Source organism: Artemia franciscana, chromosome 13 (assembly GCF_032884065.1).
Source record: "Artemia franciscana chromosome 13, ASM3288406v1, whole genome shotgun sequence".
Classification (NCBI taxonomy): Eukaryota; Metazoa; Arthropoda; class Branchiopoda; order Anostraca; family Artemiidae; genus Artemia; species Artemia franciscana.
Window position 1 is genome coordinate 42,518,110 of NC_088875.1, and position 15,440 is coordinate 42,533,549.

The 15,440-nt window shown below is 35.8% G+C and overlaps 2 protein-coding genes across 2 annotated transcripts in view; one reads left to right on the forward strand and one right to left on the reverse strand.

The window, feature by feature from the left end:
* The window catches only part of LOC136034330 (putative ankyrin repeat protein RF_0381), an 8,073-nt gene extending 2,473 nt beyond the window's left edge, over nucleotides 1–5,600 (forward strand). Inside the window, exon 2 of the mRNA XM_065715463.1 lies at nucleotides 5,521–5,600. Within this exon, the coding sequence (XP_065571535.1) occupies nucleotides 5,521–5,600 (80 nt within the window). The remainder of the gene's footprint in view (nucleotides 1–5,520) is intronic.
* A 33-nt stretch (nucleotides 5,601–5,633) lies between these two features.
* LOC136034331 (nardilysin-like) overlaps nucleotides 5,634–15,440 on the reverse strand; it is a 36,202-nt gene continuing 26,395 nt past the window's right edge. Inside the window, exons 7-8 of the mRNA XM_065715464.1 lie at nucleotides 9,942–10,191; nucleotides 5,634–5,811 (exon numbers count right to left, since the gene is read on the reverse strand). Coding sequence (XP_065571536.1) covers nucleotides 5,634–5,811; nucleotides 9,942–10,191 — 428 coding nt within the window. The remainder of the gene's footprint in view (nucleotides 5,812–9,941; nucleotides 10,192–15,440) is intronic.

The following is a 15,440-nucleotide window of genomic DNA, read 5'->3' on the forward strand; positions in this document are numbered from 1 at the left end:
AATGCTAGATGGCGCTAATAGTGTTTTTGTCGACACTTGCACCAGTTTCCACTCTTATTTCTAACTCATCCTCTTTGGTTTAAATTTCTCCAATTTTACTTTCTGAGCTTTTTTTAGAGTCCTCCCTGAGTGGCAGATATTCCATCTGTCATGTTAGTCACCAGTATAGTTTTTGGTGTAGAACTTAGATATGACTTTACAATGCTGTAACATTATTATTTAATTCAGCAATAATAGGGTTATTATGTTCTCAGTTCTGTTTTTAAAGCTTTTTGATTCCTACCTGCCAGGTGTTGCCCAATTTCTAATGTAGTTCTTGGTATAGAATCTACATCTGCCTAAAATAATACTCATTTAACTCGACTTTCTTCATAAGCAAGTTAAAGACGTGCGATTCCGGGGATTGTTTTCCAAGCATGGCAGTGACCAGAACTTCCCCTCAGACCACCTCAATGCTATTCTGGCCCTTTCCAGGTCCATTTTGGGGACAAAAATATTCTTTTATTTTTCCATCAGCATAGGAGTTCCTTTTGCCCCAGTATTTAAGTATATAAGTTACGACCCGACATATACAAAATTTTTACCCTGTTTTGGTCTCAATTTCTCGGGGGAACTGTACCTCAGAGCATTTTTTCGTGCATTAGATTTCTCCTAGTTTAAGGATTCGCAGCTATATGTTTAAAACTGATCAGGGCGAAAAATTCTTGGACCATTTTCGGGTTACCAACCTAACAAGGGTAGATGGACCACCTGCTACCTATCCAAAAAAGAATAACCTTTAACCTGAAGGTTGCACTAGCTTTGCCTCTCACAGAGACTATCTGTCTTGGCTTTGCTCTAATTAGCAATGGCTCTCAAGTCCTTCCTCACTTTCACCAAGTTCCTGATTCAAAACCGTAAGTAACTTATATTTCTCGTACTGTATACCTTTCCACCTTAGATCATTTTTATTATTTTTATTTTTCATATCATTGAATCATTTTTATACAACTCTGAAAAAGTTATGCTAGCTTTGCCCCTCACAGAGACTACCTGTCTTGGCTTTACTTTTACTAGCCATGGCTCTCTTTCATCACTTCTACCAAGTTGATCATTCAAAAATTAACGTCAAAAATTTCCAAGAAAGAAACAACACTTTGAACTACTGTATTAGCCAGTCGTAGCCAGACGAATACTTGAAAAACATAATTCTCTAAGACTTTTCTTTTTGGTTATTTCAAATTATATTTTTTAAGGCATTATTGACCTTTCTTCTGTGTTGCCATTTTGGACCATGAGAATAATCACGCAAAACTAATTAGTAAATCTGACAACGCTGTACATCCGCAAAGAATCAAACATTATCAATCTGCTGATTCATAAAGATAACCACAAGGGAAAGCTCTTGTTGCAGCTCTTCAGCTACAAATGTTTTTAGCTTATTATTTTTTCACGGTTTTTCACACGTTTCTATCTTTTAAATTTGGCGCCTATTACTAACAGAATATGCATGACTGAAACTGCATAAAAGAATAGCAGGAGGGTCATGTTCATTAAAAATGAGCTCTCAATTTTTCTAAAATTCTAAGGTATATATGGTTGTGTAACCATACACATATGGTTGCGTTTAAATAATCATACTTCACTTTCACTGTCCTTCGTACTAGAAAAACAGCTTGCAACAACAAAGTGATGGCAGGTTTCAAAGTACAAAAAAAACTTCAAGGAAGCATCACAGATTTCCGAAGACACATGCTTGAAATATCTGACAATTTTTATGTAAAATTATATGTCCGTGATTCCCAATGTGGGGCACACGCCCCAACGGTGGGGTATGAGAATATTTTGGTGGGTCATGAGCTTAACATTAAAGCTCTGAATACTCTCGAGCTTTAATAAATTTTGAACATAACCTTTTTTATGTAAATGACTTCACATTCACATACATTTAGAACAGATATGTACATATGTGTACACATATGCAGAACAGATATGTGATAGTATTTCAACGACATCATGCATTGTGTGAAAGATGTTGCTTAGAGACACAAATTCTTATTCGCATAAAATATACCTGGAGGATAAATCGACAAAAGATAACAAGTTGATGACCTTTTAAACTTCCTTCAGGTGATCACACATATGTCGAGAAGCAAAATTTAAATATCACGAGGGGGGCACAAGTAATTTAGAAATGTTTAGGTGGGGCATGGTCCAAAATCGGTTGGGAACTACTGCTCTATGGAACAAGAAAGTGTGAATAATCTTTTGAAATCACCATACAAAATTTATTCAATTCATGCTGTGTTATCCCAAATGCAAAAACAATCCAAACTTGTTTAATGGTATTATTGTCAATTTATCTATAGCCAAAAGCCCACAATCTATAGCCAATAACCAAAACAAAAACAAAGAAAAAAAACAAGAAAAGAGAGGCAAAACAACAACAAGGATCATTTTCAGCCAGTGAAAAGACAAAGACCAAGACTCAAGCTTCACGCATGACCCAGTCTCTGAAATTCAGCGCGTGGTAGGATTGCATATATATGATTCTTGCTACCGCTTGTCTCCTAGTCACTGATTAATGTGACCTCTTTTCTAGACTTTCCCAGTAATTATTTAACTTTAATTATCTTGTTACATAATTCAGTTTTTCGTTTGCAATTTGTTGATTCGAGCCCGTTGTGCATCATTTTCGTTTACGGTTCGATGTGATCCTCGCTGTCACGTGTCTTTTAACCATATATTTTGTTTTCCATCATTTTTATTCGTGATTCGTTGTGATGCCTCTTGTCTGATGACTTCCAACCGCAGATTTTGTTGTGCTTCGTATTCATTAATCATTACCTCAGACACTTTTTCCATGCCTTTGCTTTAGCGTATTCTGGCATCGTTTTAATTCGTCTTCTATCCAAAATTTTTGTAGTGCGACATTTTCGTTTAGTATTCAATGTGATTATCACTGTTGCTTAATCAAAGCATTTTACTTTAGCGACTCGGAGTCGAAAAGCACCTAAGGGATCAACAATACGGGTTCCGCCCGAACCGTTCTTGCACCAATTTTATATTTACTTTGATAGTCCTCACTGAAGAAAGTCGGGAACGGCGCTCAAAGCTTTACACTATTTTTATAGACTTTGAAAAAGCCTTTGACTCTGTAGATCGGGCAAGTTCGCGGAAGATACTTTTTTATTACGGGATCTCAAGTAAAATAATCGCAATTATCATAGCTCTTTACAAGGACAGCGTGTGCTGCATCAAGACACCCGAAGGCCAAACCTGAAACCTTCGAATTCTATCTGCCGTCAAATAAGGCTGTGTATTGTGGCCGTTACTTTTCGCGATAATCATCGACTTTATTCTCCGCAACTACGCGACCAATGGTATCAAACTTTCTGCCGAAGTGACAGTTGGTGACCTAGACTTTGCAGATTACATTACAATGCTACAGTCATGCAAGCAACGTCTCCAAGAACTTCAAAACAGGGTCAGCGAAAAAGCAAGCCAACTTGGCCTAAGAATAAATTCAAGCGAAACCAAAACAATGGCGACTATTGATTCTCCACTTCATATCACACGTGGAAATGAGGAAATCGAAGAGGCCGTGGAATTTAAGTACCTCAGAAGCATAGTGGAGAATACGAGATTAATATTTAAAGAAATAATGACCAGAATAGGTCAAGGGAACACCGCCTTCAATAGGGTCGAGCACATATGGAAGTCGTAAAATTACTCGATCCGGCTTAAGTTATGCCTGTTCAACAGCAACGTCATCCCGGTCTTCCTTTACGTAGCAGAAACCTGGGTTTGAACCAACGACAGGCGAAGAGAATCCTTGCTTTCGAGAACAATTGTCATCGAAGAATTTTAAATATTCACTGGTCAGACAGATTCACAAATGGAAAAGTCCGCAAACATGCCAACCAGCTTCTAGTAACAGATATGAGTAGAGCTCGGAGGTGGAGATACTTGGGCCATGGTTCTCCGAATGCAGGACACTCACATCCCAAAAGCCACTTTACATTGGTACCCAAACGAAAGTCGAAGACAGGGAAGACCTCGGAACACTTTACGTCGAACATACCAGTCTGATCTGCGTAGTATCCATCCATCTCTTCAACCCGATTGGGAAGACGTGTACGCAGCTGCCCAATTCAGAAAATATTAGCGAAGTCTCGTGGATACCCTGGATGCCTCTGGCGGCACAGGCGGATCTAAGGTAAGGTAAAGGTTCGGAGTAATTCGTCACCTTGCATTATTCATTGTTTATAAACATTCTTCTTAACATCTTTTTCATAAACATCTTTTTAGTGCATTTACGGACTTGAGTATTCTGGCTTACGAAATGGTAATTAGATAGTAAGCATCACTGGGAATTAAGTTCACATAATATTTCATGGGGCCATTGAGTCTTAAATTACCTTACGATCTGTTCAAGCTCATCAAAAGTATGTCTGGATTGGAGAACAAGATTCATTCTGATTGCCAAACAATACTTTTGACGGTTCGGAGTAATTCGTCACCTTGTATTATTCCGCCTGTGTCTGATTCTAATTAGAATGATCATACTAGTTGGGACATTCTTCTAACCGTAAATTTTAATGTGCGTCTTTTTCATTCCCGATTTGCTGTGATTCTCGATATCACTTGTCTTCTAATCTCAGAATATTTTGTGAATCATTTTTGTTCTTTCTTGATCATTTTGATTCTTGTTGCCGCAAGTCTTCCAAGCGCATGTTTCATTGTGCATTATTTACGCTTGTGATTCGTCACGCGGCAGGCTTGAAGATATGTGATTTTCGCTTTAGCTTGTTTTGTAACCGCAGATTAATGTGACTTCTTTTCCAGGTTTCCCCAAGTAATTATTTTTACTTTAGTTATCTTAATTACTCTCACAACACCTTTAATTATTATCACTCATTGCACGCCATTTTGGTACACGATTCGATATGATCCTCGCTGTCGCTTGTTTTCTAGCCACAGATTTCGCTGTCGCTTGCTCCATGTCTTTTGCTTTAACTGTTCGGAATCATTTGTCATCTTGCATAATTTTGCATGCATCGTACATACCAAAACGATACGATCGCCCGGGAAAAAAGGATGTAAGTTGCTCTTAAAATGCATTATGTGAATGTGACGTCATTCACATGAAAAACACTTTACTAAAATTAAGGCTTTAAGCGAATTTCTCAAATTTCTTTAAAAAATATAACAAGAAAAATGGAGCCTAAGAAAAAAACCATCCATAATTATTGCTCACTTAAAGAGAGTAGATATGTATATCAATACAACAATAGCGTTTGGAAATGACCTTAACTAAAGCCAAAGCGCTTTGTTATTGCTTTTTAAATAACAGCTTTGTTTTCAATGTTTATGGGAGAGAAATCAAGTGGTTGTTTCCTTTTTTATTTTCTTGCTTTTCTTTCGTTCTTCATTTTTTTTCGTTTGTCATGCATAGCCATTGCTGTCTTGTAACCTATTTACATAATAGCCAATTAGAAATCAGTATACCTTGCATATCGATTTTACTCTCATTTTCAGCTGGTTCAGGTTTTCAGAATGGTATGGAGATTATGGATAAGCAGCTCCAACCAATTAAGCATGAAGGAGAAGGAGTATGATACAACAGCTGCAACTAAAGCATAAAAACTGACTTACTTGTAGTGAGCTAACAAGGTTGGCAGTGCCCATCGCAATTCAACCTCATTCAAATCTTTCACGGGGGCAACTTTATAAATTTTGTTATATTCTGGAACATCAAAAGGAGGAGGTAAGTGTGAATAATCTAATCCTGGTGGTTCTGGTCCAGAAGGCACGGCAGAAAATATTTTTCTGAAAATTAAATACATTACAGTTAGGTGTGTTAATGCCGAGAAGAGGAAAAAGAAGACAACAAATCAATCACGCTCCAGTGTGAGCTGTTAGAAAACTTTTATGAGTCGATTGGCTTGTTTCTGGAGTGAATTGCTAGAATTAGTAGTAATTACAAAAACTGACATAAAAAATATTACTAGAATTTATTTAGTTCTCTGTCGTTACTTTTACTTTAAATTGGGGCAAAAAAAAGAAAACAAAAGAGCCAGTTTTATCAAAAGAGCACACAAGCCTATATTTACGTGGATTTTTTTTAAACTAGCCTACAGTCCGTAGACCAGCCTAGCCTATTTTTCCAAAAATTTCAGGTGGAATCTAAATAAACTAAATTTTATAATTAGAATCCAAATGTTAATAAGCCAAGATTTGTTCTTTTATTTTTTAATTCTAAAATGTACTACTGCAATGTTAGCGGCACTATTAGCTTGAAATTTTTATAAAACGCATATTAAAAAGCCCAGGTTTCCTCCCTTATCGGTTTTTCGTACACGTTGGATTTCACTTTTTTAGTTGCTATAAAAATTAATTTGAAAGAGTTTTAACATAATATTATGAAAATACGAATTATAGTGTGAAGTAGTATAAATTATGTTTTGATATAACGTAATTCTGTTTTCGCTAAGAAGGGAAATAAGCATTAGGGCTCAGAATTGCACAGTTGGCAAGCTTTACAGTTATTGAATACAATCTAATACTAACTTAATTGTTTCATTTTCATTGTTTCAGCTCAACAGAGAACTCAAATAGCCAGTGCTAGGTAGGCTTTTTTAGGAAACATGTTTTTGACTCAATTATTTTCTGCCGTCAAGATCCAATCCCAACAGAGCCAACATTATAGCATTTTTCTTTATTAATTAACAAAAAGGTGGATTTTTTTAAAAGTACATTACAAAGAAAAAAATGCAATATAAATGCAATGCAATTGCATTATGCAATTTTTATCATGCAATTTGATAAAATGCAATGCGAAAGACGTAAAGCAACACTAGCTCGATATCCGGAGAAGAATACTAAATTGTTTAGACCGTCAATGAAAGATCTTGGTTTCCAGCGCTGAAGAAATCATCGCTGAGATAAACCGATGTTGCCTTATCCACCAGCCAGTTCAGAAAGACCTAAGCAATTAACTCGCTAAGGTGTTAGATCATTTCACCATTATTTCACGTAGCTATTAAGCATTTAATCTTTGAATTTTCAGAATTTCTTAAAAATCACCAAGACTATGTTTTGGCTAGAGAAAAAGGTTCATCCTATTTGTCGAATAATACTTGCTTAGCCGTTCACGAAGCCGTTTAATCATTCTACCATTATCAAACAGATCGTGGTAACGAACTGTAGTAAGGAGCGACCCGGCTCAATAGTAACCAAAACTCTAAAAATTGAATTTTGATATCAATAGCTCCACCAAAAGAATCGCATTTTAATGCTGATTTTAAATATATAAGTTTCATCAAGTTTAGTCTTACCCATCAAAAGTTACGAGCCTGAGAAAATTTACCTTATTTAAGAAAATAGGGGGAAACACCCCCTAAAAGTCATAGAATCTTAACAAAAATCACACCATCAGATTCAGCGTATCAGAGAACCCTACTGTAGAAGTTTCAAGCTCCTATCTACAAAAATGTGGAATTTTGTATTTTTTGCCAGAAGACAAATCACGGGTGCGTGTTTATTTGATTGTTTGTTTGGTTTTTTTTTCTTTTTCCCAGGGGTCATCGTATCGACCAAGTGGTCCTAGAATGTCGCAAGAGGACTCATTCTAACGGAAATGAAAAGTTCTAGTGCCCTTTTTAAGTGACCAAAAAAATTGGAGGGCATCTAGGCCCCCTCCCACGCCCATTTTTTTCCCAAAGTCAACGGATCAAAATTTTGAGATAGCCATTTTGTTCAGCATAGTCGAAAACCATAATAACTATGTATTTGGGGATGATTTACTCCCCAACAATCCCTGGGGAAGGGGCTGCAAGTTACAAACTTTGACCAGTGTTTACATATAGTAATGGTTATTAGAAGTGTACAGACGTTTTCAGGGGGATTTTATTTTGTTTGGGGGGTGGGGCTGAGGGAAGGGGGCTATGTTGGAGGATCTTTCCTTGGAGGAATCTGTCATGGGGGAAGAAAAATTCAAGGAAAAGGGCGCATGATTTTCTAGCATTACTATAAGAAAACAATGAAAAATAAACATGAAAACGTTTTTTCAAATGAAAGGAAACTAAGAGGAAGCCATTTAGCCAAAAAAAGAATTAATATACAAATTTCATTTTAATAATTTATGTGCGGAGAGCCAAAACCAAACATGCATTAATTCAAAAACGTTCAGAAATTAAATAAAAAAACTAATTTTTTTAGCTGAAAGTAAGGAGCGACATTAAAACTTAAAACGAACAGAAATTACTCCGTATATAAAATGGGTTGTCCCCTCCGCAATCCTTCGCTCTTTACGCTAAAGTTTGACTCTTTGCCACAATTCTACTTTTTATAACAATTAAAAGCTTTAGCGTAAAGAGCGATGGATTGCGGAGGGGACAACCCATTTTATATACGGAGTAATTTCTGTTCGTTTTAAATTTTAATGTCGCTCCTTACTTTCAGCTAAAAAAATTAGTTTTTTTTTTATTTAATATTATTACAAATCTAGTATTTAGTCTTGTTAATTTATAGTTTCAAATTCATCAAGACTATGTTTGAATTGGAGGACAAGGTTTATTTTTGCCAAATAATGCTTGTTTAACCGTTCCTTAAGGCGATTTGATATTTAGCCGTTGTTCATTTAGCTATTTTATTCTTAAATTGCATAGCAATCTCTTTAAGTTCGTCAAGAATATTTGAAAATAATACTTGTTTAGCCCTTCATTAAGCCATTTGACCATTTAGCCGCAATTTCATTCTGCCAATTAGACCTAAATCCTTTAAAAATTTCTTCAGCTTCTTCTAGAGTACATTTAGATAGGAGAAATAGATTCATTCTTTGCTAAATAAATCCTAATTAGCCATTCATTAGGCTGTTTGACCATTTTGTATTCCATTTAGCCATTAGTCTGAAGTTACCTTACAATTTTTTCAAGTCTTCATATTCTATGACTATTACATGACATATTTACAGATGGGAGTTTGAAACTTCCACAATAAGATTTTCGGATACGCTGAATTTGATAAGATGGTTTTCATTAAGATCCCTTGATTTTAGTGAGGGTTTCCCCCTTTTTCAAAAACCTGAGAGCGGGTTTGAATTTGAGCAAAAGGTTCATTGCTGGTCTAATGAAGCTTGTTTAGCCGTTCATTACGCCGTTTTAATATTTAGCCGTTATTCAATTAGCCATTTTATCTTAGATTATCTCGCAATCTATTCAAGTTCATCAAGAGTTTTGCCAAATAATACTTCTTTAGCCTTTCATTAAGCCCTTACACTTAATATTATTGTGAACTTAATTCCCACACATATTTTTATTATCCTCTTGGCACACATATATCCTTATTACCTTGCTTCGCAATTACCTTGCTTTACATACGCATAACTTTATTGCCTTTTGCCACCCTGTTTGTTATTAAGTGCACTGACCATTTGTATACATTTTCCTTTGTCATGGAACCATATAAATATGAAAGATGGACCTACAGTTGTTGGAGTCTTGCTTATGTATTTAAGGTGTTCAGAGCAGCGTTTAACTCTGGTTCTGTTATATTGACTTTGTACGAATAAACATCTATTTTGTACATTTACCGACTTGAGTATTCTGGCTTACGAAATGGTAATTAAATTGTAAGCATAACTGGGAATTACGTTCACATAATACTTCATGGGTCATTTAGTTTTAAATTACCTTACAATTACAACATTCACAGAAATATTGAGGTAGACATCGACTGTGTAATAAATCTATATGGTGGGGATAGAAGCAAAAAAAAGACTCTTTCTTATAAAATTGTGAATTCTGTAATTTAAACAAAATAATTACGAATTATTAATTCGTAATTATTAATTACGAATTAATAATTCGTAATTAATTACGAATTATTAATTAGATTGTAAGCATCACTGGGAATTAAGTTCACATAATATTTCAGGGAGTCATTTAGTCTTAAATTACCTTACAATTTCTTCAAGCTCATCAAGAGTATGTCTGGATTGGAGAACAAGATTCATTCTGTTTGCCAAATAATACTTTTGACGGTATTCATTTAACCGTTGATTTAGAATAGATCCGTCTGGATCATTTGCTATGTAAATAGATTTCGAGTTTCCCCACATGAATTTTCCCACTGGATGTCCTGGTGGAACAATGGACTGAAGAATTTGCTCCTTCCTTACCGAATCCGATGGGACAGCCATTTCAAATTCTAAAAAAAGCTCAAAAATATTAAAGCTTCAGCACTAAATAAGACTATTGATATATTTTATTAACAATCTTGCTGCTTTTTCTCGACATAATTCTAATTCTCTGGTAAATATTCATCACAAATTTCAAATCAAAAGGTGATTTATGCGAAAAATATCAATATATACGAGAAAACCATAATGATATCAAGAAATTGGTAGTGGAAGGCATAAAATCTCGCCCTCCTACCCCTGCGTATGTATCTCTGAATTACTCAAATTTGTGACGTCTTGGAGTGCTTGGGGTAGTTTCTGTTCCTTTTAAGTTCGACTTGATTATCCACAACAATTCCTGTTTATTTTAGGTCTCATCTATTCATTGATAGTGATCTATGTTTAATTCCGTTTGAATTACCACTTAACTTTATTTCTCCTCGTCTTTGGTTTTACGTAGTACTTTTCTTTGAATTCTTCTTTTCATTTTTTTAATGAATAAGAGAAACTTAAAAAAAAGTTGTTTTTTAAACAACACTACCAATCCCTACTGAGCAAATATCTTTTTTTGCCATAAAAACTATTTTTAGAACAGCAAATTGGTTATTCCGTGTTATCATTCTTGTTTTTGATCTGAATATTTGACACAAATTCTTAAAATTATTCTTTATCAGAAAAAAGTGTTTTTTAGTGAATAATAATAATATATTGAAGACACACCCCAAAGAAGACCAACAAATAATCTGAACCAATTTTCAACACAACGGCTTGAAAGGAAAAGACTATCAAAACAATTGAGTGCAGTCAAAAAACTCCTGATTGGATCGGACACATCATAGAACAGGATTAACACAGTACACATAGAATTGAACTTCCGGCAATTAGTGTTCAGTCAAACTTGGCACGTTTGAAAAAATACAGGGCTATTTTGAAACATGTCGGAATGGTGGAAAAAATATTGAAAATAGAAAAATAAACTTTGGATTGGCTTTAAAACAGATAAAAGGTAATAAAGTAGTTCATTCTCTGATTCAATAAGTAAAAACCTTAGCAAAAAAAAACTCAAATTTAAAAGTAAGGAGTCAAGTGAGTCAGTTGCAGACTTTTTTAATAAGAGAAATCAAAGCTCAATAAAAAAGAGCAGCAAAAATCCACACCTTTGGCAGCTAGCTGAAGGTCGCTGGCTGTCAGCGTTCTGAGAGAAAAGAAGAGTATGAAAATGAAGTCTTGTTTCACACTTTGATGACATGTCTCGCCCTCGGCACCTTTACAAGGAAACTGCCTTAAGTTTTCAAGTTAAATTTCAGACGCGCTATGAAAATGTATGGCATCTATATCCTTTGGCTGGTTTTCACTCAAGCAAACCCCATGCTGTGTAGTTAATTCAGATGGTCGGTAAAACTCCCTACAAACATATATTATAAAATCAGCTGCCTGCAGCAAGCCCGCTGATTCAGACGCATCCCATACGGCTGGTCAAACTGCAGAATATTGCAGAAGTTGCAACCTATCTATTTTTAGCAGCAGTTTTCACATCATGAAGTGACAAAAACCATGAGAGTAAGTCGAAAATCTCCCGAGAAAAAAGGAATAAAACAAGAACTAAGAGCTCATATGGCACATGTGACGAGGTCGGAAGAGCCAAGAGCGCATATGGCATGGGCTCTAGCAAAATTATAAGAATCACTAGATTAATTTAAAAAGAAAAATCAGAGGCTTAATGCCGGTCGGGATTTACAATAATAGCTCTGAGACACAAGGTCCTTTTAAACAACAAAATTAATTAAGATCTGATCACCCACTCATAAGTTAAAAATGCCTAATTTTTTCCAATTCTTCCTCCCCTTCAGCCTTCTCAGATGTTCAAATCGGGGAAAACAACTTTATCAAGTCAATTTGTGCCGGTCCCTGACATAACTACCAATTTTCATCGTTCTAGAGCGTCCAAATGCTCCTAACTTGCCAAAGCACTGGACCCCCTAACTCCCCCAAAGAGAGTGGATCCAGTCTGGTTTCTTCAATCAAGTCTCTACGACATTTGTTTATTCTACCAACTAAGTTTCATTCCACTCTAAGCGTTTTCCAAGCGTTTTCGGTTTCCCCCTCTAACTTTCCCCCAATGTCACCAGAACTTGTTAGGGTTTAAAATAAGAGCTGATACATGAGTTCCTTCTAAATATCAAATTCAAAATTACATTACGAACGGTCACCCGCTCTTAAGTTGAAAATACCTCAATTTTTGTAATTTTTCCGAATTAACACCAACTCCCCCAAAGAGAGCGGATCCATTTCGGTTATGTTAATCACGTATTTAGGACTTATGCTTATTCTTCCCACCGAATTTCATCGTGATCTCTCCACTCTAAGCGTTTTCCAAGATATTCGCCCCCCCAATCCTCCAATGACACTGGATCCGTTCGGGATTTAAAACATGAGATCTGAGTTACGAGGTCCTTCCAAATATGGTATTTCATCCAATGAAATTCAAGATCCGATCACTCCTTCTTAAGTTAAAAATACCTATTTTTTCTAATTTTTCAGAATTAGCCCTCCCCCGATTCCCCAAGAGAGAGTGAATCTGTTCTGGTTATGTCAATCACGTATTTAGGACTTGTGCTTATTTTTCCCACTAAGTTTCATCCCGATCCCTGCACTCTAAGCATTTTCCAAGATTTTAAGTTTTCTCCAACTCCCCTCAATATCACCTGGTCCAGTCGGAAATTCAAAATAAGAGCTGAGACATGGTATTCTTCTAAATATCAAATTTAATTAAGATCCGATCACCTGCTCGTAAGTTAAAAATGCTTAATTTTTTCTAATTTTTCCAAATTAACCGTCCCCCCACTCCCCCAGATGGTCGATTCGGGAAAAACATCTATTTTCAATTTAATCTGATCTGGTCCCTGATATGCCTGCCAAGTTTCACCGTCCAAGCTTACCTAGAAGTGCCTAAACTAGCAAAACCGGGACCGACAGACCGATAGAATTTGAGATCACTATATGTCCCTTGGTAAATACCAAGTGCCATACAAAGTAATTTTTCTCTGGGGATGGAATATTTGGTTGAAGATTGGCTTCAGTAGGGCTTATTTTTGAAAAGGGTTATTTCCAGGCTTTGGGTAAGCCATGGGTGGAAGTAGAAATAGGCCCTACTAAATTGAAGGAAAACTCGAGTTTCTTAAAACTTGAAACCCCTCCCCCTCACCCTATTTGAGATAGGGTTTGTGATATCAGAGCTCGATATGAGCCCTGATTCTAGTCCTCTTTGGTCTAGCTTTCATTTGGACACATTGCTCTACTTACAAGTTATACTAAATTAAACAAAAAGCTTGACTTTTTTCAGCACTTAAAACCCACTCACCCTCCTTCTATTTGAGCTAGGGTTTTCATATAAAAACTTGATGCCTGTCATGGTCTCAGGCATCATTGGTTCAATCTTCATTGACATCCGTCACTCCACTCGCAAGTTACACTAAATTAAATGCCCCCTACCCCTAATTAAGCAAGGGTCTTCATCTCCAAACATTACATGTCTTATGGTTTTGACATCTTTGGCTTGACTTTCATTGAGATCCATTACTTTCGCATGTTAAACTGAGTCAAGCAAAAAACTCAATTTTTTAGCACTTAAAGACACCCCCCTCGCCCTAATTAAGATTAGTTATCCATCCTAGAACTCACTGCATATCATACTCTTAAGCATCTTTATTCAATTTTCATCGAAATTCATCTCTCCATTTGCAAGTTACACTGAATTAAGTGAAAAACTTAATTTCTTTTTATCACTTTAAGCCCCCTCGTCCTAATTAAGCTCAATTTAATCCAAATAGTTCAATTTTAACACAAATCTGACTGGCGATTCTACCGCTATACTCGATGCACAGACAGACATATCTCAAAAACCTATCTTGATGGATATTTTCCACTATCCAAATAGGTGATGATGCCTGGATGATGGTATGCTATTCTTTTCCATTTTTTGGATCCAATGAGCCAACATGGCTACCTAAGACGTTGCAAAATCTGTCTGTCCGTCTGTCTGTCTGTCCGTCCGTCTGTGTAACCAAGTATAGGGGGAGAACCACTGATCGGAATTGGATGAAAATTTGGATGGCCGGATTTGGTGCCAAGGATCATGAGACACATCAAGTTGAAAGATGAAGACCCTAGCTCAAATAGAATAAGTGGATTCAGTTTTAATTCTTGAAAAATTAAAGTTTTCTGTTTAATTGAGTATAGCTTGCATATGGAGTGACGGATCCGAGTGAAAACTAAACGAAAGATACCTAAGATCAGGACTCATATCAAGTTCTGGTATCACAAACCTTATCTCAACTAGGGCGAGGGGGAGAGCGTTTCAAGTTTTAAGAAAGTTGAGTTTTCCTTTAATTTAGTAAGGCCTATAATTTATGAATGGAATGACAAATCTGAAGTCAGATTCGTCTGAATACCTGAATTTACTGGAATGAATTTGACAAAATACCAATGCATTGGATCCAGCTAGAATTCCATAGACTTGTTTATTGCAGACAACATTTAGATGGGCAAAGATTCATAGCTTCAGTAGTTTTACCAATAATATGGTCCTGAAGATGATGAAATGGTAGAAATCTGGTTCAGTTGACAATATGACAAAACTTAAACACTATGTCAGAAATATAAGCCCAAATGGATTACAGTATCCAACATTTAGCACAAAAACAAGGGATTTTAGCTCACTGTCGACCAGTCAACAGTGAAATAATTTCACTATTTTATTATATAGCTTTAAAAAACAATTAAACCAAGTGTGTTAATCATACTATATTTTTTTTTAGTCAAAAACAAATACCTTATTTCACATCCAAAAATAGGGCATGGAGCTATATCTGAGTTTACTCTAAATCTAAAGGTGATGTTTTCTTGTACATTGTCAAAGCACACACACACAAAATTTTCGTGTCAAAGGTAAAGTATTTGAAAAAGAAGTACATTAACAGTATCTTAAGTAATAAATATTTTATAATCTTACTGAAGTATCAAGTAATAAGTACACCCTAGAGTTTTTACTTAAGTACAAGTAATGGAAAATTTTACTTAAGTAGTACTTCAAGTAAGTGACAGCACTGATTGAAGATTATGGCTCTTTGCTAGAAGCAACGCTAGAGCGTTTTCTCTGATCTTCTTCTTCTTCTTGTTATTTGCTATTGCTATTATTACTTGCTATAAATCTGTTTTTATAGCAGCAAACTTGCTTTTCGGCGTTATTTTCCTGTTTTTGATCTGAATATTTGACACG